Source organism: Ursus maritimus, unplaced genomic scaffold (assembly GCF_017311325.1).
Source record: "Ursus maritimus isolate PB19 unplaced genomic scaffold, ASM1731132v1 scaffold_5, whole genome shotgun sequence".
NCBI classification, from domain to species: Eukaryota; Metazoa; Chordata; class Mammalia; order Carnivora; family Ursidae; genus Ursus; species Ursus maritimus.
Window position 1 is genome coordinate 28364022 of NW_024426663.1, and position 22042 is coordinate 28386063.

The window sequence follows — 22042 nt, forward strand, 5'->3', positions numbered from 1 at the left end:
TCATGACCCGAGCTGAAGGCAGATGCCTAACCGACTGAGCCACCCAGGGACCCTCATGACTGAGTTTTTACTAAACAGTAATAAATTACCTTTTCCCAACAATAGCTAGCCTCCTCAAGGTCCTGGAAACCTTGCTTCCAAAATTCCTTAGAGACTTACACTACCCCTAACCCGCTCCCAACTTGAAAGTATATAATGAGCCACTTCTCATGACCCCAGTGCAGCTCTTCCTGCCCACGGTCCTGTCCCCATGCTTTAATAAAAACACCTTTTGCACCAAAGATGTCTCAATTCTTTCCTGGCTGTCAGCTTTGAACCCTAATGTCTTTTTCTACATCAGTAACTGCAAAGTAGAAGACAGTGTTCATAGAAAATACAGGGTTTCTCTTTGAGGGAGAACTATTTAAAGCATAACTAGTGAGCAAAACAAAACAAAAAGAGGCAAAGCATCACCAGGCTTACTACATTCTAACTATTCAAGAAGTGTTAACATTATTAAAACATCACAGTGGATCATTAGGAATTTCTTTTTTTTCTTTTTCTTTTTTTTTTTTTTGTTTTTTTTTAAGATTTTATTTATTTATTTGACAGAGAGAGAGAGAGACAGCCAGCGAGAGAGGGAACACAAGCAGGGGGAGTGGGAGAGGAAGAAGCAGGCTCCCAGCGGAGGAGCCTGATGTGAGGCTCGATCCCAGAACCCTGGGATCACGCCCTGAGCCAAAGGCAGACGCTTTAAACGACTGAGCCACCCAGGCGCCCCTAGAAAGGAATTTCTAATGTGTGGTATAAGTACCCAACTCTGGGGAAATTTTAGGTATTATGGTAATAGGGATTGAGGCAGAAAATTTTCAGCGACTCTCAGTTTTGGCTATATGTTGGAATCATCTGGAGGATGTCTTGTAAATCATATAATGCTTAAAAAATCTGAGGTTCATTCTGCAACCCAGATCAATTTAAAAATCTCTTGAGGTAGCGATTCAGGCAGTGTTTTGTTATGTTGTGTTTTCAATTCCCTAGGTGATTCTAAAGAAGGTTGAGAGTGATTGTGTTAGACCAGTGCTTTTCAACAGGCTGTGTATTACTATCATGGAGAACTTCTTAGAAATTGCCTTACGTCGTGGTTCTCAAGTGTGGTTCACAGACTAGCAGCACCCGTGTTTCCTGTGGATTGGTTAGAAATGCAAGTTATTGAGTACCATTTCCCCAAATCGGAAACTCTGGGGATGGGGCCCAATAACCTGTTTTAAGAAGCCGTCCAGGTGGTTCTGCTGCTCTTTCAAGTTTGAGAACACTGACCTACCCCAAACCAGGCAGATTAACTCTGGGGTAAGGTCTGGGTTTCTTGGTTTTATTATACAACAAAGATTGACAACCACTCTCAGTTCTTTAGCCTTATGCCTGCTGTGCTCCCGTCAGTAAACAGGAGAACGGAAAGACAAGGGATTGGTCAGAGGAAGGTGCTGTATGATGCGTAGTGCATTGGAAGCAAGTAAATCTGTGAGCTACTCTGGCTGGGGTGCAGTTCCTATATTCTGCCCCAAATCTGTCTAGCTCTCTTTCTTGTGCACGTGCGTTCTTCTTCTTCTTCTTTTTTTTTCTTTTTTTTGAATTGGGCGGTTAAAGAATTTTTTTTTTAAAGTCACCAAATTCTAGCTGTGTGGCTTTGGGAAAGCCATTTAGTTTCATTTTGCCCCTGAGACTGCTCGTCTAGAAAACTAGAAAACGAGGGCTCCCTTTTAAGTCTAAAAACCTATGAAGTACCACTTAGCAGAGTAGTTGAAGACCCTTCATATGGTCTCCATATGAATTGTGACATTTCAATTAAGCCATCCTTATTCTCCTACCCATTTCCATTGCTAAATGATAAAGGAAAAGAAAAGGAAAGAAAAAAGGAAGTAAAACCTAGGCTGAGAGAGAGTTTATCATTCATGAAACATTTGTCAGAGTATATTAAGCTAATAGCCATTGAATCAGTATCCTTCTATACATCCAGTTTCTGATAGGAAACAATACTGTTTCCACCCTAAAAGCTTACATGTGCTTTTCAGCAGCCTGCTTTAAAATTTGCAAGTCTGTGGAAACCCTCATCTAGGAATGAATTGAAGTAATTCTTTAGATTGCTTTTATTATTTTTTATTTTTTATTTTAATAGCTTAACTAAACATGCAATAAATGGACATATTGAAAGTGCACCATTTGCTAAGTTTTAATGCAAGTATACACGTGTGAAACCCTGACCACAATGAGGATGGTGAACCCCCATCCCTCATCCCCAGAAGTTGGTTCAGGCCTCTCTGCCGTCCCTACCTCCCAACCCTCCCTACACCCCCACCGACTCCCCAAGGAACTTTTTGTCACGATACACCACTTTGCATTTTCCAGAGTCTTATATAAATGGAATCCTACAATATATACTTTGGTTTTGGTCTTCATTCTTCAACTCGGCACAATTAGTTTGAGACTCATCTGTGGTATTCTATGTGTTAGTAATTCCTTCCTTTTAATACGAAGTAGGTTTCCATTGTGTGTATATGGCACAATTTCTTTATATACTCGATGAACTTTGGGGTTGTCTCCAGCTTAGCACTTTTCTCTTGGGTAAATATCTAGGAGTGGAATGGTTGAATAAAGTGGCAGATGTCTGTCAACTTTTTAAGGAACTGGTGCACAAAGTGGTGCACCATTTCATGTTTAATAGCCGACCAGCAGCCCACTAGAGTTTCAGTCCCTCCACCACAGCCTCGCCAAACACTCGTCATGATCCACCTTCTTAACTTCAGGTACTCAGTGAGATGAATAGATGGGTCTCATGGATTTGATTTCCTCAGTGACTTGATGTTGAAAATCTTTTTATGTGCCTGTCCACCATTCCTGTTTCCTCCTTTGTGAAGTGTCTGGTCAGGTCTCTTACTCTTTTTTTTTTTTTTTTAAGATTTTATTTGTTTATTCAACAGAGACAGAGACAGCCAGTGAGAGAGGGAACACAAGCAGGGGGAGTGGGAGAGGAAGAAGCAGGCTCCCAGTGGAGCATGGAGCCCGATGTGGGGCTCGATCCCAGAACCCTGGGATCACGGCCTGAGCCGAAGGCAGACGCTTAATGACTGAGCCACCCAGGCTCCCCCTCTTACTCATTTTTCATAGGGTTGTTTTTGAAAGTTCCTGATGTATCCTAGGTACAAGTCTTTTATTAGACACATACTTAGCAAATATTTTTTCCCAGTCTGTCTTTTCATCTAATAGTGTCTTTCAAAGAGTAGAAGTTTTTAATTTTTCAATTTTTAAAGTTATAAACTTGTTCTTCTTATGGATTATGTTTTGGGTGTTGTATTGAGAAATCTTTGCCTAACCCAGTCATAAAAACTTTTTGCTGTTTTCTCCTAGAGGTCTTACCAACTTTTTATGATTAGGCCTATCATATATTTTTAGCTAATTTTTGTATCTAGTTCTAGATGGAAATTGAAATATTTTTTAGCCGATAGACATGGAGTTTCCAGTACCATTTGTTGAAAAGAGTGCACATTCTGAACTGCATCGCCTATGTACCTTTGTCAAATATAAAGTTGTCCAAATGTGTTAAGGACTATTTCTGGACTCTTTCACTGGACTCTGGACTTTAATGTCTTTCTTGTTTCCAGTAGCATATTGTATTGATTACTGTAGCTTGAATCAGATTGTGGTAGCCTTGCAACTGTGTTCTTTTTATGTTGTTTTAGTTATCTGAGGTCCTTTGAATTTCCACGGGTTTTAGAATCAGCTTGTCAATTTATCAAAAAAAAAAAAAAAATCCTGCTGGAATTTTGACTGGAATCGCATTGCATCTGTAGGTCAGTTCAAGTCTTCCAACTCATGAACAAGATACATCTCTCCGTTTACTTTGGTAATTTTTAATTTCGAAAATGTTTTGTAGTTTGCAGACTTTGCATGTCTTTTGATAGGTTTATCCTTAAGTATTTCATATTGATAACTCTTTACAGGGTCATTTTAGTTTTCAATTTACTGCTAGTATAAAGAAAACAGTTGGTTTTTGTATATTGATCTTGTACTTTGCAATTTCACTAAACTCAGAAGTTCTAGTACTTTTTTGTATTTTTTGTAGATCCCATTGTATTTTCTACATGGACAGTCATGTTGTGTACAATTAGTTTTTCTTTGTCTTCGCTAATTTAGATGACTTTTTTTTTTCTTGCGTTATGTTACTGACTAGTACCTCCACTGGTTGAACTTTGAACTGTTAAATAGAATTGTTACTTCTTCCTGATCTTAGGTGGAAAGCCTTGAGTCTTTCATTATTAAGTATGATGTTAGCTGTAGGTTTTTCATAGATGTTCTTTATCAGGTTGAGGGCATTCCTTTCTCTTTTTTTTTTTTTTATTGTTTTGAATTACTATATGTTGCTAAAATGTCATTATGATGTATATCAAAATGTGCATAAAATAGTAGAAATAATATAACAAACATCTGAGTCCCCAATAACTTGTTTTATTAAATCTTGTTACTATTTCTGGGATTTGGATTTTTAATAAGTGGGGTATCTTATTGGATCCATAATGCCAAAGAAAACAGTTTCATCTTTTCTCACTGCTTTGCTTTGATTATATTTTATTTTTTTGCTTTTAAATGTTAACATATTACAGATGTAGTACTCAATTTTTATTTCACTTTATTCTCACTGCTTCCCTTCCCTATTCCATGTTTTTTTTTTTTTAAGTTTTTTTGTAAGTAAGCTCTATACCCAGTGTGGGGCTAGAACCCAAGATCAAGAGTCACATGCTCCGCCAAGTGAGGGAGCCAGGTGGAAGGCGTTCCTTTCTATTCCTAGTGCCAAAAGTTTTGTTTTTAATCAGGACATGAGATTTTGGCAAATGTTTTTTTGCATCTACAGAGATAATCACATGGTTTTTATTTTTTACTTTGTCAAGCGATGAGTTCCATTTATGAATACTCAAATGTTAACCCAACTTTTCATTTTAAGGACAAAATCCACTTAGTAATGATGTGCTGTCTTTTTCTATATTGTTGGATTTTATTTGATAATTTTTTTTAAGTAGGCACCACGCCCAGCACCGAGCCCAACACCAGGCTTGAACTCCTGTCCCTGAGATCAAGACCTGAGCTGAGATCAAGAGTCAGATGATTACCCAGCTGTACCACCCAGGCGCGCCCCCCGTATTTGATAACTTTTAAAAGAAATTTTGTAGCTACGTCATCCTTCTAGGTTGTGTGACAGCTTGCAATGATTATTTTTCTTTTGAGTGGAATGGAAGCTTCTCGAGTACAGTTCTGGCAGTACAGAATAGCTTTTGTTTACTTGTTTATCCCTCACACCCTGCTCAGGGCTGGCACATAGCAGATGCCCAGCGAATAATTTGCTGTTGAAAGTAGTGTCAAGAGCTGATGCTGGAGAAGTACTGAGACCTCAACATGAAGGGTCTCATCTGTCAGGCTAAGGAATTTGGAGTGTATCCTGGTGGCACCAGGGAGCCACTGAAGAATTTTGAGAAAGGAGTGACATTCAGATGACAGAAAACAGATTAAAAGGGAATTAGCCCGGTGACTGGGAGAGCACTTTCCTAATTATTGAAGAAATCCAGTAGAGAGATATCGAAGGCTCAACTAAAGCTGTGGCCATAGGATGGAGAATAAAGAGGTGTGAGTGATTGGAAGAAGGTAAGATGGAGACCATATGAGGGAGTGTATGTGAAGGGAGTGGAGAGAAGGATCCAGGATACTGATAACAAACAGGGAAACACCAAGGGTATAAATGGGAGATTAGAAGGACTTGTGGGGTTGAGGGGCTGTGGGATAGCCAAGTGACAGCTGAGCACATGGGTTTGAGGACCTCTGCTCTGAAAGCATGGATTTGGGTCGTTCATATATAGGTGGTGATTAAAGACCAGGGGACTGTTGGAACCCCTCTTCTCTAGCACCCTATACTTAGATCTGCCATGGTCCTTGGCACATCCCGTAATTCTGGCTGCCTCAGCTAGCCTGTGAGCTCTTTGAGGACAGGCGTAGAGTCCTCGGGGCTCGCACTGTGTCTGGTGATGAGTGGGACCTCAGTAAGTATTGGTTGAAGGCTGTGAGTTATGACTATGCCACTTGGCCTAGAAGTGAACAAGTTGCTTAACTGTCAGTACTTCAGTTTTCTCATCTGTAAAATGAAGAAAATATCCTCCTCATAGGTTTATTAGAGGAGATACAGAATATTTGGTACCTCCATACATGTTAGCTTCTTCCATCTTACTGAATTGAATCTAAAAGTACCTAGNNAAAGAGTTATATTTGAGTATTTTTGAAGACCCCAGCAAGAAAGATCTTGGGTCCCTGCTGAAGAATAATAACAGACTTAAGTTGCTACACTAATAATTTAACATGTTGCTAATAAAGAGATAATGAAATTGTGGTCATTATAAACATATGGGAAATGTTACAAAGCTCTGCATAGTGGAAAAGGAATGGAGAGTTGAGAAGCCTGGATTCAAGGTTTGATGCTAAAGTCACTTCATCACCCCGGGCGAGACCCTTAAGCTTCCTGCCTGCTTCAAAGCTGTGATTCTCATGATGTGAAGATGAAAGGAATGATGGTCTACTCTGTCTTGATGGGGTGGTGGGTCACTTGATTCACCCCCTAGATGAATGAACCCGTGTACGGCTTTATCAGTTGGAGTGTGAGACAAGCCCAGACGTAGCTAGTATTCATCAACTGACTGAAGAAAGCTAAGATTTACATAGGCTGCAGCTTAGTAATGGCCACACGCTTTATAGAGGCATTCCTGTCACTGCTGTTTTTAAATGATGATCCCTGAGCCCCATTTAAAATAACAAATGTTTTGGGGCACCTGGGTAGCTCGGTTGGTTAAGCGTCTGACTCTTGATTTAGGCTCAGGTCATGATCTCAGGGTCGTGAGATCGAGCCCTGCGTTGGGCTCTGCACTCAGTGGGGAATCTGCTTGACAGTCTATCTCCCTCTCCCTCTGGTCTCCCACCCTGCGTGCATGCTCTCTCTCTCAAATCTTATATAAAAGAGAAAGAAACGTTTCAGTAAAGTATTGAGGGGATAAGTGGCAGAAGTCTGTCACCTGGATTTCCATTTCCACTCTGCCACTTACAGTGACAGGTGACTAGCTGGTCTCTCCAACTCTCTCCACACCTGTCAGCATAGGAGCACGATTCTCCCATTGGTGCTATACCTAGTTTCTAAGGGGAGCTTTCTTGGGATCCAGGATGTTACACTGACTGTCTTATTTATGTCTTTGGAAACTTTTGATATTAAGGTAAAAAGGATTTTGGACAATTAAATGAAACTGATGATTTCCTTGAATTTTCTGATAGGTTTTGATTCCAAATAGATGGTATAGAAAAGGTCCTGAACTAGGTATTTATAATGTCCCTCCTGGTCTGTGAGAACCCACTACGCTGACTGTCCATATCAGATTCTTCTTACCACTGCTTCTGTTAAATTCAGCTTTAGCTACACCTTGCAAACTCTCCATGAACCCAAGAATCACAACCAAAAATATACTGGTTTAATTTGTTTTGTTCCCATGTGCTTTGGGGTAATAGGAGTACCTTCCCCCCCCCCCAAGATTTGTTTGTTTATTTAGGGAGGGGAGAAAGTGAGAGGGAAGGGGAAGGGGCAGAGGGAGAGGGAGAAACCCGAGCAGACCCCCCACCAAGTGGGGAGCCCAACATGGGGCTCGATCCCATGACCCCGAGATCACGACATGAGCCGAAGCCAAGAGTTGGAGGCTGAACCCGCTGAGCCACCCAGGTGCCCCATGAGTGCTTTTAATAGAGCTAATAAGATGAATAATTATATTTCACGTAAAATCTTAATTTATCATCGTTGTGAATGTTATATTTAGAATATATTACAGATGGTTATTTTAATTGCTCTTACTGCTTTTTAAAATTAATAAATTAAAAAACATGAGCCAAGACTATTTTTGAGCTATAGTCTCAGTGCCCCAGAAATGTATGTTTCTCAAATATATTAACAGCTATTTATACAGTTAATTGGACAGTGACTCATTAAATGTATTTCCATCCTCAGGTCATCCTGATAGCACCAATTTTAATCACAGCACTTAACTTCAGACATATTTTTCTTCTCTTGTTCATAATTAAAAGCTATTGTAATAGAGTAAAATCTACAATCTCGGGAGAAAAACCAAGTAAAGGAGAATGAAACGGCATTACCCCACTTCAAATCTTTCCATGTCAGGCGCAAGGTTAGCTTGGGAAGGGGGAATGGTCTTCAGAGGTAACTGTTACCTTTCATTGGTGTTTTAAGTATGTGTTCCTTACTTTTAATTGGGTTTTTGTGGTTTTTAGTGTATTTTCATTCATGTCTAAGGGCAGTATTGCTGACCAGATCACTTCCTAATTCAGGGATATGCAGATACAGATGTAAGATTTTATTAATAGTAACCTTCAGAGTTGGTTGCAGAGAATGATGCAGTGAGCATCATTCAAAAATGGTTCAGAGTACCCCAGAAATAATTTAAAGGAACATTCTGTTGAGTATTTACATAAGCTGTGCCTTCCAATGATGGACTCTAGGTATAGTCACTTTGAAAAATGTACAGATAAAATCTAAAGGTGGTGATTTGGTTTCCATGTAACTAACCTCGGGAAAGACCCTTAACTTGGTTGGGCCTTTCTCTTCCATAAACTGGGTATAAAATTACTTTTCTCCTAGCAATGTCATGAGGATTAAAGGAGGTCATGAATGTTTATCCCTCAGCAGAGTGTCTGGAGCATAGCAAGTGCCTAATAGATTATCAATAGTACTTACTACTTATTTTCCCTGAATTTATTAATGTGTCTCATCTAAAGTTTTCTGAGGTCTTCCCCCACTTTTCCTATTTCTTGTGATCCGCTGACATCTTATGCTCCTGCTTAGTCTTGGGTTAAATTGTGGTTTTGACTAAGGTAGAGTTAGCCCCCCCCCTCCCCCGCACATTTGGTTCCTCTCATTCCACCACACATGCCCAGGTAGCTCTTGTCTAGCATCCCAAAGGGACCCATTTCTTTCTTCTTTCTTTTTCTTTTTTTTAATAAGGTGAAAAAACTTAGATTTAGTCGTCTGGACTAAGTGTAGATGACCCCAATTTTGTTGGCAACATCCAAGCATCATAGTCAGGAGCCAGTCGAACATATGCCTTCTTTTCTCCATCGGGCCTGATCAGGGTGTTGGCCTTGGTCACATCAGTGTCCTAGAGCTTCTTCACAGCCTGTTTGAGCTGGTGCTTGGCGTCCTAGACATCTACAGTGAACACAGGTGTGTTGTCTTCTATTTTCTTCATGGCTGACTCGTGGGCAGGGGAACTGGATGATGGCGTTGTGGTCAAGCTTGTTTCTTTTGGAGGGATCCATTTCATTTATTTATTTATTTATTTATTTATTTATTTATTTATTTATTTATTTTTAAGATATATCTATTAGAGAGCAAGGGAGTGAGTGTTCGTGTGTGGTGGGGAGAGGGGCAGGGGAGAGGGAGAGAGAAAGAGAATCCCAAGCCAACTCTGAGAAGAGCGTGGAGCCCAACCTGGGGCTCGATTTCATCACCTCGAGATCATGACCCCAGCTGAAATCAAGAGTTGGACGCTCAACCAACTGTGCCACCCAGGGGCCCCAGGAAGGGACCCGTTGCTGAAAGCTTTGGTCGTGGCCAGCTTTTGCCACAGGGGTAGCAGACATTGGCCTAAGTGGTTCAGGACTGGGCATGTTGTGATGTGGAGGGAAGGAGTCACATCTCCTCAGGGGCCTGCTAGAAGCCACAAGCACATAGTCTGTTTATCTCTCAGTGCCTCCTGCCTAACACAGTTTCTGAACACGGTGGGGGCATAACAGCAGTTGAGTAAATAATTGAAAGAAAATTCTCTAATAGGGACTCAGGAAGACCCAAAACCTTCAAGATCTAAATGACTATCTAACGGGGAAGATCCAGATTCCATTACAGAAGATAAGGAGGCTGCTTGGGATCTCCTGGCACTCCACAAATCACACAAACTAGCTCGTTGGCCGCTCAGTATGTTGGAAGATGTTTTTCCACACAGCGTATGAGACTTGTTTTTTTTCATTTTAAATTGATTCCTATATCAACAAGAACTCTCAAGAGCACCCCTTGTCATCATATATCCATGGTAGCAAAAAGATCTTTTTAAAGGTCTTGCTTTAAAAAAGATAGCAAAAATTTATTATTCTTAAAGTTCTTTCTGTATTTAGAAATGTTTTAACTGTAATGAACTTTGGTTTTGTTATTAGGCAGAACTGGTTCTGAACTCAGGTTTGGCTGCTTGCCACTCAAAAATCAATCCTGGAGAGAAAAGGGTGGTGGGAAAGGAAGGTGCCTGCTTTATTCGGGAGGCAGCAACCTGAGAAGGTGGTGGGCTAACATCCCCAAGACCATCTTCCATGTCTTGGCGAAGGCAGAGGGTTTACAGGGGAAGGCGAGGGACCTGGGTGGGGGCGAGTGGGCTACCCACATGGGAGGCTGGTGCCCAGGTGGTTAGTTGCACATTGACATGACCCTGAACAGACTTGTTCGCATCAGTGGCGGCTGTTTATGAATTTGCCTCCTCGAGGCCAGTGGTCTCAGGTCTCAGGAAAAGTAGGTTAGTTTGGCTCCCCACTAAGGAACTTAAGTCAGCAAGCGAAGAGTGCATCAGCTTGAAGCCAGTTAACCCTTGAGACCCGTTGGAATGCTGTGACAGTTTGTTACGACTTCTGTTATCATGAATTTGTCCTACATATGAATTCAAATGAATCAGACTTTTTCTGTGGGTTGGTGGTTTTGTTTTTTTCCAGCAGTCCTGTCTTAAATAACATCACGTCCAGCTGTCTTTGATTTTTTAATCCGGCTCATAATAAAGCTTTATAATTGGTTCTCACCATCTGGATTACACTGGGGAAGGTAATCGGACTTTCATTTTGCAATTATTTTAACCTTGGCCAACGGAAACTTTCAGTTTCCTGTCAAGGTCAGCAATTTAAAGTAGCAATATCTATAGAAATCATATTTCATACATCATTGTGGGCTTAGCCTAGAAGGTCCGAACCGTAAAGGAGTGAACTGGGAGGTGTCAGGCAGAGGGTATGTGAGGACCCTCCCGCTGCTTCACTGAGAGGTTAAGGAGACTTACTGTGCCCAACCCTGAGTGTTTTGTGTGCAGAAAGAGCTGTATAAATCCTAAATGTTGGTGGCAGAGGCCATTTTTGGCATGAGATACTCTTCTCTTTCTTCAGCCAATGAGGAAATTAAAGTTGTTTCCTTTCTTCTTTCATGAGAACTCTTCTGAGAATTTCCCCCCTCGCATTGTAACCTGTAATTAATCTCCTTCGTAGAGATGTGATTTGTGTATTACAGATCGCCCATTTCCCCGGGTAAGACCAGAGATGCTTGTTTGGCTCCCTTACGTAGAAGGCTTAGCCCATGCCCCTCCGGGGTCAGCCTTCCCTCCTTCCACTCCTACTGCTCTTGGCCTCTGACCAGTTTCTCACCCTTACCCTGTGTTCTTGGCATCCTGGTTACGTAGAACTCTGTCTCCTTTCTTAGCTAAGTGTCTCCACTGAGGAGTCATCACTCACCTGTTTGTTGTAGGCATGTGACTAATCAATGTAGAAGTCCTGAAGTTTGCATGATTTCTACTTTTTTTTTTTTTAACCATAAGAATAGACTCAAGGTTATCCCTGGAGCAATGTCACCCGCACTTGTGTTGTACTGGGAATAACCCTGAATGTGCCCAGGGGAGCACAGTAGGAATAGGAGTGTCATCCATCATGTGTTGGATAGAAGGAGGAAAAACAAGGTTGAAAAGCGTAGTGTTGGGGCACCTGGGTGGCACAGCGGTTAAGCGTCTGCCTTCGGCTCAGGGCGTAATCCCAGCGTTATGGGATCGAGCCCCACATCAGGCTCCTCTGCTATGAGCCTGCTTCTTCCCCTGCTTGTGTTCCCTCTCTAGCTGGCTGTCTCTATCTCTGTTGAATAAATAAATAAAATCTTTAAAAAAAAAAAGCGTAGTGTTAGAGAAAACACTCTTTGATCAAAATGTCTACATCTAACTTTGTAACCCACACAGGGCCTAGCATGAGGTGTCACACGTAGTAGGGCAATAATACATTCCTGAATGAACTGATGCAATCTAACAGTTGACACATTTCTTGGACCACTATTCTGAAGAAGGGGGGAAAAAGTGCACCATTTTGGGGTTGTTCTGACATCACATTGCAAAGACACAAATATCCTTCTTTTTTTTTTTTTTTTTAAAGATTTTTTATTTATTTATTCAACAGGATAGAGACAGCCAGCTAGAGAGGGAACACAAGCAGGGGGAGTGGGAGAGGAAGAAGCAGGCTCATAGCAGAGGAGCCTGATGTGGGGCTCGATCCCATAACGCCGGGATCATGCCCTGAGCCGAAGGCAGATGCTTAACCGCTGTGCCACCCAGGCGCCCCCACAAATATCCTTCTTGAAAGAGGCTTACTGTAGGTAGAAATTGAGTAGTACTTGCTCACTCCCATCCGGTAATGCTGTCCAGAGCCATTAGATCCAAGGGTCGCTTTCATAATCCCCCATCGCAATATCATGCCTTCTGTTTTTCTGCCTAGGTGGTTCTGGTAAAATTGTTATCACAAGTTATTACCCTTAAGTCTAACCTATTCTGAAGGAAAAGGTGGCTGATACTGTCATTTGAGGACTAAGAAATATTTGTCTAGACGTTTGATCCAATCTGTATTTTTATTTGATGTGTAATTGGCGAGAAAATCGCAAAGACAAATTTAAATGCTTGCATCTCTAACCTTGTCACAGTGTCTGAGCGTTCATTCATCATCATTATCTTGGATTCCTGCAGCCAGCAGACTTCATAGGAAAGCAAGCACTGAAACAGATTAAAGCCAAGGGGCTGAAACGGAGATTGGTCTGCCTCACCTTGGCAACGGACGATGTGGATCCAGAGGGAAATGAAAGCATCTGGTATGATGGCAAGGTGAGTGCCGAGGACCTCGTGGCCAGGGGCCACTGCAGTTTTTCTGCACCAGAAACCCTCCTTGTCTCGGTTGCCTTTCAGAGTTCTGTTTTTTAGGGGTTGGTTTTGTTTTTTGGGGGTTTTTTTGGGTTTTTTTTTTTTCTGTTTATTTATCTATTGGTTGGGTGACACACTTTGATTCTGAGCTGACATTCAAGAAGCAGAAATCAGGTAACTGAAAGAAAAATGAAATGCTAATTTTTAAAAACATAAACTTCTCTGTGTTTTGATTAAAAAAAATAAAACTAAGGACTTAAAATACAGTGGGCAGTGAGGAAGGTATAATTTTGAGGCTCAAATGATCTACTTGCTTACCAAGTCCGTATCTGTGAATGCAAGAGATGGATTTTATTAAAAAAAAAAAAAATTGGCATTCTGGTTTCGCTTCTTAGAGATCTTTGAGAAGGAAGTAATTCTACCCTTAGCATATCTGCAGAAAAAAAGTTCCAAATGAAAATCTCCATGACAACAGAGGGTAGAGCCTTAGAAAGTAAAGTGAAAGGTAGAAACTATTTAGTTCTTCAGAAAGAGTGAATGTCCCTTCTTCCCATTTGGGAATGTTGTTGAATTCTGTCTGTTGGTATTCAGTAAAACCAGATAACTTCCTGGTGGAACTTCATGCTTTTGACTTTTTACAACTATTTGTAAGAGCCAAGTTTGGTTTATGATTTTGCCGTGTGTTGGCTGGGCTTATCAGGCAGATGAAGTACTCTCCCCTTAGACCAAGGGGTGAGCACATGGCTATCGAGGCTCATCGGAACAGCTGTTCCCTATTGAACAAGGTCGGCTTGGCCAAGACCCAAAGACTCAGAGATTTGGTTCCATGGGTTTTTTTCTCATTCACTGCAGCCTTCTTGATCCTTGTTTTCATTTCCCTCTTCTCTTCAGTGACAAAAAGAGCACTGGAGGTGGGGAAAGCCAGTGGCACCAAATCTCGGTGTTTGGATTACTAAAAAAAAAATGGCCGTGTGGGCCGAGACGTGGATCGTTTCATGTACAACTAACATCTACACAGTTTCTACTATGTGCTGGATATTTCTTATGTACTCATTTAATTTTACAACATCCCTCCCAGGTAGGATTAATCAGCCCATTTTAGAGATGAGGCTTTGGGGTTCAGAGAAGTGAAGTAACTTGCTTGAGGTTACACAGCTAGTGATGGACAGACTGATTTCTGACCCGGGTATACATGGACTTTGCATTGCTCACCCTCCGTTCTAAGCCATGCTGAATACTCCAGTTAGCTCTCCTCTCCGTCTCTGCTCATGTCCCGCTGTATTCTCTTCAGCACTTAATCATAGACCCACAGTTATCCGACATCCCAGAAGCAGGTGGATGTTATTAGACCCTGTGAAGCTAACAGACTCTCAGATTTCGAGCTCTTTCCTAAACACCTTACCCTTAATTGTGCTGAGTTCATTCTCTGTGAGCCTCTTAGCTCACTGTCTCCCCCTCCTTTCTGTTCTAAATTTCTGGTTCAGATCTCTTAATAGTACTTCACATTTGCCCACGATCGCCACTGTAATCACCTCTGCCATTAACTAGCTCCTTCACTTGACCTGATCTTAGCCTCTCTGGGCCTCCATCTTCTCATCTACAAAATGATGAGATCACGTCTTGGGTTCTTTGCACCTCTAATTAATTTTTTCCCTAGTCATCAAATTTCCCCCACCTCCTCTTCTGTTTCTCATTTTTTCAGTCTGTTCTCAGCCAGTTTTCTAGTATGGTCCACACCAACCCCTGCACTGGCTGTTTTGGCCGTGGGATGACAGATGATGCTATTGTGGGTTTTGTTTGTTTGTTTGTTTGTTTGTTTGTTTTTAGAGAGAGAATGAGAGTGTGCGAGGCGGGGGCAGAGGGGCAGGCAGGGTCAGAGAGAGAGCACGAGTGGGAGGGGCAGAGTGAGAAGGAGAGAGAGCATCTCAAGCAGGCTCCATGCTGAGTGTCGAGCTTGGGGCTCAGTCCCGCAACCCTGAGATCATGACCTGAGCTGAAATCAAGAGCTGGATGCTTAACTGACTGAGCCACCCAGGCGCCCCTGTTGGGAAGTTTTAAAGAAGCTGTTTTGTATAAAGGATAAACTAATACAAGTAGTTTCACTAATCTTAGCAACTGGTTAAAGCAATTGTCTCTTCAGCAACTGCAGACTTGTATAGAAATGAGATTCTTTATGCATTAGGATGAATGTTGTCCTTCAAGTAAGTAAGCCTGTTTTTTTTTCTTCCCAATTATGTTGCCATCGCTAAATATTTTTCTGAAAATGGCTGGAAGAGTCCGTTTGTAAGGCATCCAAAAGAATTAGTTCTGTCACTAATCTTAGTCATGTTATTTTTTTTTAATTAAAAAATTTTTAAAAGATTTTATTTTTAAGTAATCTCTACACCCAGCATGGGGTTGAACTTAAAACCCTGAAATCAAGAGTTGCGTGCTCTACCCACTGAGCAAGCCAGATGCCCCAGTCATATGTTAATTTTGGCCAGAATCTTTTTTTTTTTTTTTTATGTTAGTCACCTTACAGTATCCTTAGTTTTGGATGTAATTTTGGCCAGAATCTTGATTATGGCCATGTGTACTTTATTCATCAAGCTTGGTTAAAAATATTTTATAGTTCCAAAACAAAAGGTGTTTTGTAGAAATGAAGTTTGGAGAGTTGAAAAAGCAGTCTTTTTTTATTATTTAAAAACAAAAGCACACAGGGACAGCCAAAGAAATACAGTGTATCATCCAACTTAAATTACATTCTCTCCTTCAAAGGCCGTCTACCCTGTTAGCTCCCCTAAGTCAGAGGGGTCTTGAATTTTCACAGAGAAACAAGAAAAGGCTAAACGTAAATGAGGATATTGCTTATGTTGGTAAAAGGAAAGCCAGTGTTTAACAAAGAATATGAAAACCTGCTAGGCAGAGGGTGGGTACAGGCTGTTCTGGTGAGCAAAAAGAAGGAACGGGTTTAATTGAATCTGGAAGATTTTAAGGTAGAATAATATAAAAGTGTTGCTAGGGAAAACCTTTCCTTAGAAATCTAGTAATAAGATACAAGGAGAGTCTGGACTTCTAAAATACTCTGGGCTACCCAGCATTGGATTAGAGAGAAATTAAAGGGGAAACAAAAGCAATCTAGCAGAAAGCAGACATTCATTAAATGCATTAAAAATAGCACTCGTGCAATAAATATGGTATTTCTTCACATTACTCATGCAGCAACAACTACAAGATGAATCACTGCTGGGATTTTAAGAGACGCGAAGTCCTGGGGAAATGGTTCGCATAATGCCTGAAGAGGGATGGTAGGTTTTTGACCCAGTGAGTTAGGGGATTTAGCCAAGAGCCTTGCTTTGTCCTCTTGTTTTCTTAAGATGCTTGCCCAAGCAAATCAGGTTACCTCTCCAGGGCTCCAAGCACAGACCTCAGGTTACAGCCTAGGGAGTGAAAGCAAGGTTACCAAGAAAGTCTTCCAAAAGCTGTGATTAAAACTCCAACCTTCCTGACCCAGATCCCTGCCTTATTTTACTTAACAATGTTCTAAAGGAAAAAACTATTTTAGGGGCGCCTGGCTGGCTCAGTTGGTTAAGCGTCTGCCTTTGGTTCAGATCATGATCCTGGAGTTCCCAGATTGAGCCCCCTGCTTGTGCACACCCTCTCTCTCTCAAATAAATAAAATCTTTAAAAAAAAAGAAAAGAAAAAAAAAGAAAAACCATTTTAAAGCATAGGTGTTCTCTCAGTAACACCTTGGCAGTTAATAATCTACCAGAGGAGCTTTTACTAATGAATACATTCATTTTTTTTTTTTTCTTGGTCAACCAGTTCTCCCCATAAAAAGTTCAGAAATGATATGGAGAACTTCTGATTTGGGGTTTCAATGAGATAATTACAAACTGGGGCTCTAGAGCCAGGAGTCTGTATTTAATGTCGTAAACGTGTCGGCATCTAAAAGATGAGAAATGTTGTAATAAGACCGTTGACTGTAGCGGACTCTTCGCTGAGGCAGCTGAAAAGATCACCAGGCTGATTCACGTCTGTGAATATTTTGAGCACCAGCTACAAGCGGCTTGCTGTGCGAAACAGTAAGGCTGGAGGATTAGCGCAGTGTTGTGTAGCCAGGAGAGGCCATTTTGAGTAGGGCTATATATCATGTTTTGCTTTTGTTGTCTTCCTTCTACAATTTTTAGATGTGGTGTTTTAACCTGACATTTTCTATCGCCTTTTTTTTTCTTTCTTTTTTTTTTCATTTTACTGTTTTTTTTTTCACCTTTTCCTTTATACCCAGTTTTGACTCATCCTCTTATCTTTATAACAAGCCTGATTAGATTTTTTTTGTTTTTGTTTTTGGTTTTTTTTTTTGCAGCGTAAAGCCTTTGTTTTCATCTCCTCGGTTTTGTTTCTTTGCTCAGTACTCTTCTCTGGTTTGCCATCCCACGTGATTCCATTTGATCCTCCCTAATGTTGGTTGCTCATGCCTGATCCCATGTCTCCACTCATCCTGGAAAGTTTCAGCCCCTCATTTCCACCTACCTAATTCCACCCACCTTCCAAGTGAACGAATCCTGGCTTGATGATGTTTACTTCCTTGGCTTCTTGGTTCTATTTTCATGGATCTCTATGTTAATTCCTCAGCTAGTCTGGAAGCTCCCTCAACCTCACTCATGCTCTAGAATGTCCAGCAAAACGTTTTGTACATGGTAGATCTAGAGAGGGCAAAGTTAATATTAAGTGCCTAGCAATTGTCAGGAATTGCTAAATGCTGTGTATTCATCGAATGTTCACTTCACATTGACTAATGATATATCAGTCGTTTAATTCAGCATTCTTTCGGCAAGCCATTTCCTCAGCCCCAACAGGAACAGTTGACTGCATTTACGTTTGGATTTTTAGAGTTTTTTTTCCCTCGTATCTAGTATTGCCGTGCTAGTTGGATGATGGAAGAGAATTTTTTTAAAGTCTAAAATGAAAGCATTTGAGTCTTCCTCCCATCAGCTCTCTTGGCATGAAACTGAGCAAAATAGTGCCAGCTATTAAAAAAAAACAGGTGTGATTTAAAACTGAGAAGTTTGAGGCTGTTGATAGGTATTTTGAGAATTGTTTTTCATAATTTGTAAGCCTACTATTCTCAAAAGTAAAGTTTTCTTCCTGGTGTTAGCCCCACACACAGTAATCCCTAACACTTTCAGGTTGTAAATTAAACCTACTTTTGAAGTATTTAATCTAGAGAAGAGGAGCACAGAGCTATGGCCAAGATGCTGAAGATTGCTGGTCTTGTTTTTCAGGTGGTTGGCAACACGACATCTGGAAGCTACAGTTACAGCATCCAGAAGAGTCTGGCATTTGCCTATGTCCCTGTAGAGCTAAGTAAAGTAGGACAACAGGTAGAAGTTGAACTGTTGGGCAAAAATTACCTAGCAAGCATCATACAGGAACCCTTGGTATTGACAGAACCAACCAGAAACCGGCTTTGTAAGAAAAGTGGGAAGGACGAAATTTGAAAAAGTCCTTCAGTAGGCAACTGAATTGTGTTAGGTCTATGACTGTGCCAAACATCATAACTGATTTTGGGGAGAATACAAGAAACCAAGAATTCAGTTCAAAATCCTCAAAATCTAGATTTATAATCTTAATAAAACCTTTTTCAGTTCTTTCCTAAGCAAGAGAGAATAATGGGTTAGTGATTTACATTGTTCTTTCAAATAAAGATATTTGAAATGAATGTTTCTATTAACCTATATTGTTTGTGAAACTCAGCAAAATATTTAGGTGTTCGCTAATATACAATCACTATGATAACTGAATTAGAGAATGTTGTATAATTTTAGGAATATATGCTTATGGTTCTTGTACCTGAAAACAAATTGTTTTACATAAAAACAAATGCATTTCTAATGATGGGTTTGTTTCATTGAGAAACAGTAGTTGAATAAGGGATAGTTTTAATTTTTCATTAAGACATCTACGATGAAAATAGTAACATTTAATATTGATACATAAATTTTTATTCAATTCTCTGAAATACTTATTTTCTTAATGAGTTCCCTGCCAGCAGTATTATGGGACATCATTATTGTCCTTTCAAAGGTTGTTTTAGAAGAGTGACTGCAAAAAAGAACAGTCTTCCAAGGAAGCAGTGCTTGTAGACCTTCTGAAATGAAGCTGAAACAGAGACTGTGCCAGTAAAAACACAGTTTGAATACTGAACACCTCTCTTTGGGAACGAATTAATGCAAGTTGACATTAGACGTGCCGTTCTGAATCTCCTTTCACAAAGCATTTGACAAAGCAGGTCGAACAAGAGCTTAAGAGCCGACAGGATTGCCCTTCCCACTGTGTGCAATAAGAAAAAAATGTATTTAGAAATAATTTTCTGATAAATTTTTCAAAATTAAATTTAGTTGACTGAACAAGTCAAATTTTTTTGTAAAAGATGGCTTATCATTTATAATTTGTGATATACACATTTGTTAAACATTTATTGAATCTTTCCTAGGTCTTAAAGTTGAATGTGAAACATAAAATGTATTCCAATTACGGAATTTTAAAATAATTTCTTAACTTGCAAGTTTTACGAAGGTGCCAAGAACACACTTAAAATGTTTGATTAAAGCAGTCATACATTAGAACTCCAATAGGCCATTCATTTCTCTTTAGTATCACTTTCTGTATGAGAAGAGAGGGAAATCTTGGTAACAAAATTTAATCGTCTTGATAATTTCCTAATCATCAAGAATATTATCTTGGTGCAGCCACTATGGAAAACAGTATGGAGGGTCCTCAAAAAAGTGAAAATAGAACTGTTGTCTGATCCAGCAATTCCATTCTTCAGTATTTATCTGAAAAAAACAAAAAACATGAATTCAGAAATCTTGTCCTTTGTGACAGTGTGGGTGGAACTAGAGGGTGTTCTATTAGGTGAAATTAGAGAAAGACAGACACTGTAAGATTTCACTTACATGCAGAATCTAAGAAACAAAATGAACAAACATTATAAAACTCAGATAGAACAAATTGGTAGTTGCCAGAGTGGAGGGGCGTTGGTGGGTGAGCAGAATGGATGAAGGGGCCAAAAGGTACAAACTTCCTGGTATAAATACACCTTGGGGATATAAAAGGTATCATGGTGAACATAGGTAATATAGGACAGAAAAATTTCAAAGTTTTTAAGAGAGTAATTCTTAAGAGTTCTCATCACAAGAAAAAATGTAACTTTGTATGGTGATGGTTGGTAACTAGACTGGTGGGATCATTTCACAGTGCATATAAATATTGAATCTTTATTTGTACACCTGAAATTAATACAATGTTAAAAATCAATTATACCTTAATTAAAAAAACCCTCCATATCCACTATCTCAGTTCTGGTATTAGGTACTGGTTAAAGCCTTTGCCTGAGAGATCCCATTTCTCATTCTCTGCCCCTCTGTAGTCCTATAACCATTAAGACACTTATTTACCATCTCTGGATTCCTTTTCTGCAACATAGACAGTTCCAGGATTTTTGATACAGTAATCAATAACGAAAGTACAACCTTGAATTTGTGTCCTCCAGTTAATATAGCACTAGAACAGATCGATAAAAATCCTAGAACATTTAGATGAATATTAAAGAAGTCCTACCCATAGTATAAAAGACATGGGCTTCCTAATTTCCTTAAGAAGTTGTGCTCATTCTTTCTTTTGTGGTTGGGTGGGTGCTATTAAGTCACTCTGGCATCCTGTGCCTACCCAGCCGATGAGATTTGGCCAGTGCACAGCTGACCAGTGACCTACAAGACCACTTAGCAGGACTTCATCCCATGGGAATAAGAATTGTGAAACACCAGAGAAGAAACCGATGAGCCCTGAAAGCTGAAGCTGAAAATCTGAAGAAAAGGTGTAAGAGAAGCCTTGGGGTAGCAAGAACGCCTACAAGGGGAGAGGCCCCAAGAGAAAGACCAATTTTTGTGACGCTTTCAGTTCCCAATGGCCTATCAGCCGGTTGTCAGGTGAACACCTTGACTCAGAGGAGCCTGGCTCAGAGAGTGGGTGAGGCACTGGGAGAGGCTGCACAGGAACGGGCCCAGGATCTGGGTCAGCCACGAAGAGCAAACAATCAGCGGGCTTGAAAGTACTCTTTACTGGTGTGAAGAAGACCGTGTCTATGGCTTAGGGAAGAGTGTTCTCAAGAATGTGATGGTGAATGATGGGCGCTTTCTTCCCTCCAGCTAGGAAAGCTTCTTAGAATTGCAGAAACACTTTCTAGTCAACACATTATCAAAACACTGATGGATGTTGTTAGGTTGCTGGTGTTCACCTCTAACTCATCTATGTTTTACTCCTTTTCTACTGATGGGAAAGGTGACAGATAAACCCATTTTTAAGTATGTCGTATGGCACATTAAATAGCAGATTCTGGAATATTACTGAGAGGACTTTGTGCATGTTTGAACTGCACAAAAAGATTGACATTATAAGGAAACAAAGCATCTGTGAGAGGAAGGAAGTTTCAGCTGTACAAATAGCATCCTTTAGCCAAAGTCTCATAAAAGCCAAGAGCCCAAAATCAAATCAAACTCTTCTGATGAACCGCCATATACAAATAAAAATGATCCTGCCTTTGCTTATTTGTCAGCCATTAATGAATCTCCAGAATAGTTCAGTAGTTTATAGGAGCTACTTTGTGAATTAGAGAAAGCTAACCCATTACTCAATTATATTTTCTCCAGGTATACACTTTGGAAGTATTAGCATGCCATGAAGCATAGGAGTGACAGGGTGGTAAAGTTACTGGACAGAAAGGCAGAAGATTTGCTGTTCCCAGCCAAGAACGGACTACGTGATCATCTACTAAAGCCTTTCCTGTATTTAAAGTTCTCTTGAGTAATCGCTTTCCTCACTGAAGTGTTTGTTAGTCTACAGGTGTTCGTTGAGTACTTCCGACAGGTCAGGTGCTGGAAAAGCAGTGAACAGACATGGTCCCCACCTTGTTGGAATTTATAGACCAGAGAAGTCAAGCATTTAATGAAAAAAACAAGTGTATATTTCGTTA

The 22042-nt window shown here is 40.3% G+C and overlaps 1 protein-coding gene across 1 annotated transcript in view; it reads left to right on the top strand.

Annotated features, from left to right (window-relative positions):
* Positions 1 to 18730, top strand: part of DMGDH (dimethylglycine dehydrogenase) — a 62244-nt gene extending 43514 nt beyond the window's left edge. Inside the window, exons 15-16 of the mRNA XM_040621962.1 lie at positions 12858 to 12992; positions 18294 to 18730. Coding sequence (XP_040477896.1) covers positions 12858 to 12992; positions 18294 to 18509 — 351 coding nt within the window. The 3' untranslated portion in view covers positions 18510 to 18730. The remainder of the gene's footprint in view (positions 1 to 12857; positions 12993 to 18293) is intronic.
* Positions 18731 to 22042: the final 3312 nt, after the last annotated feature.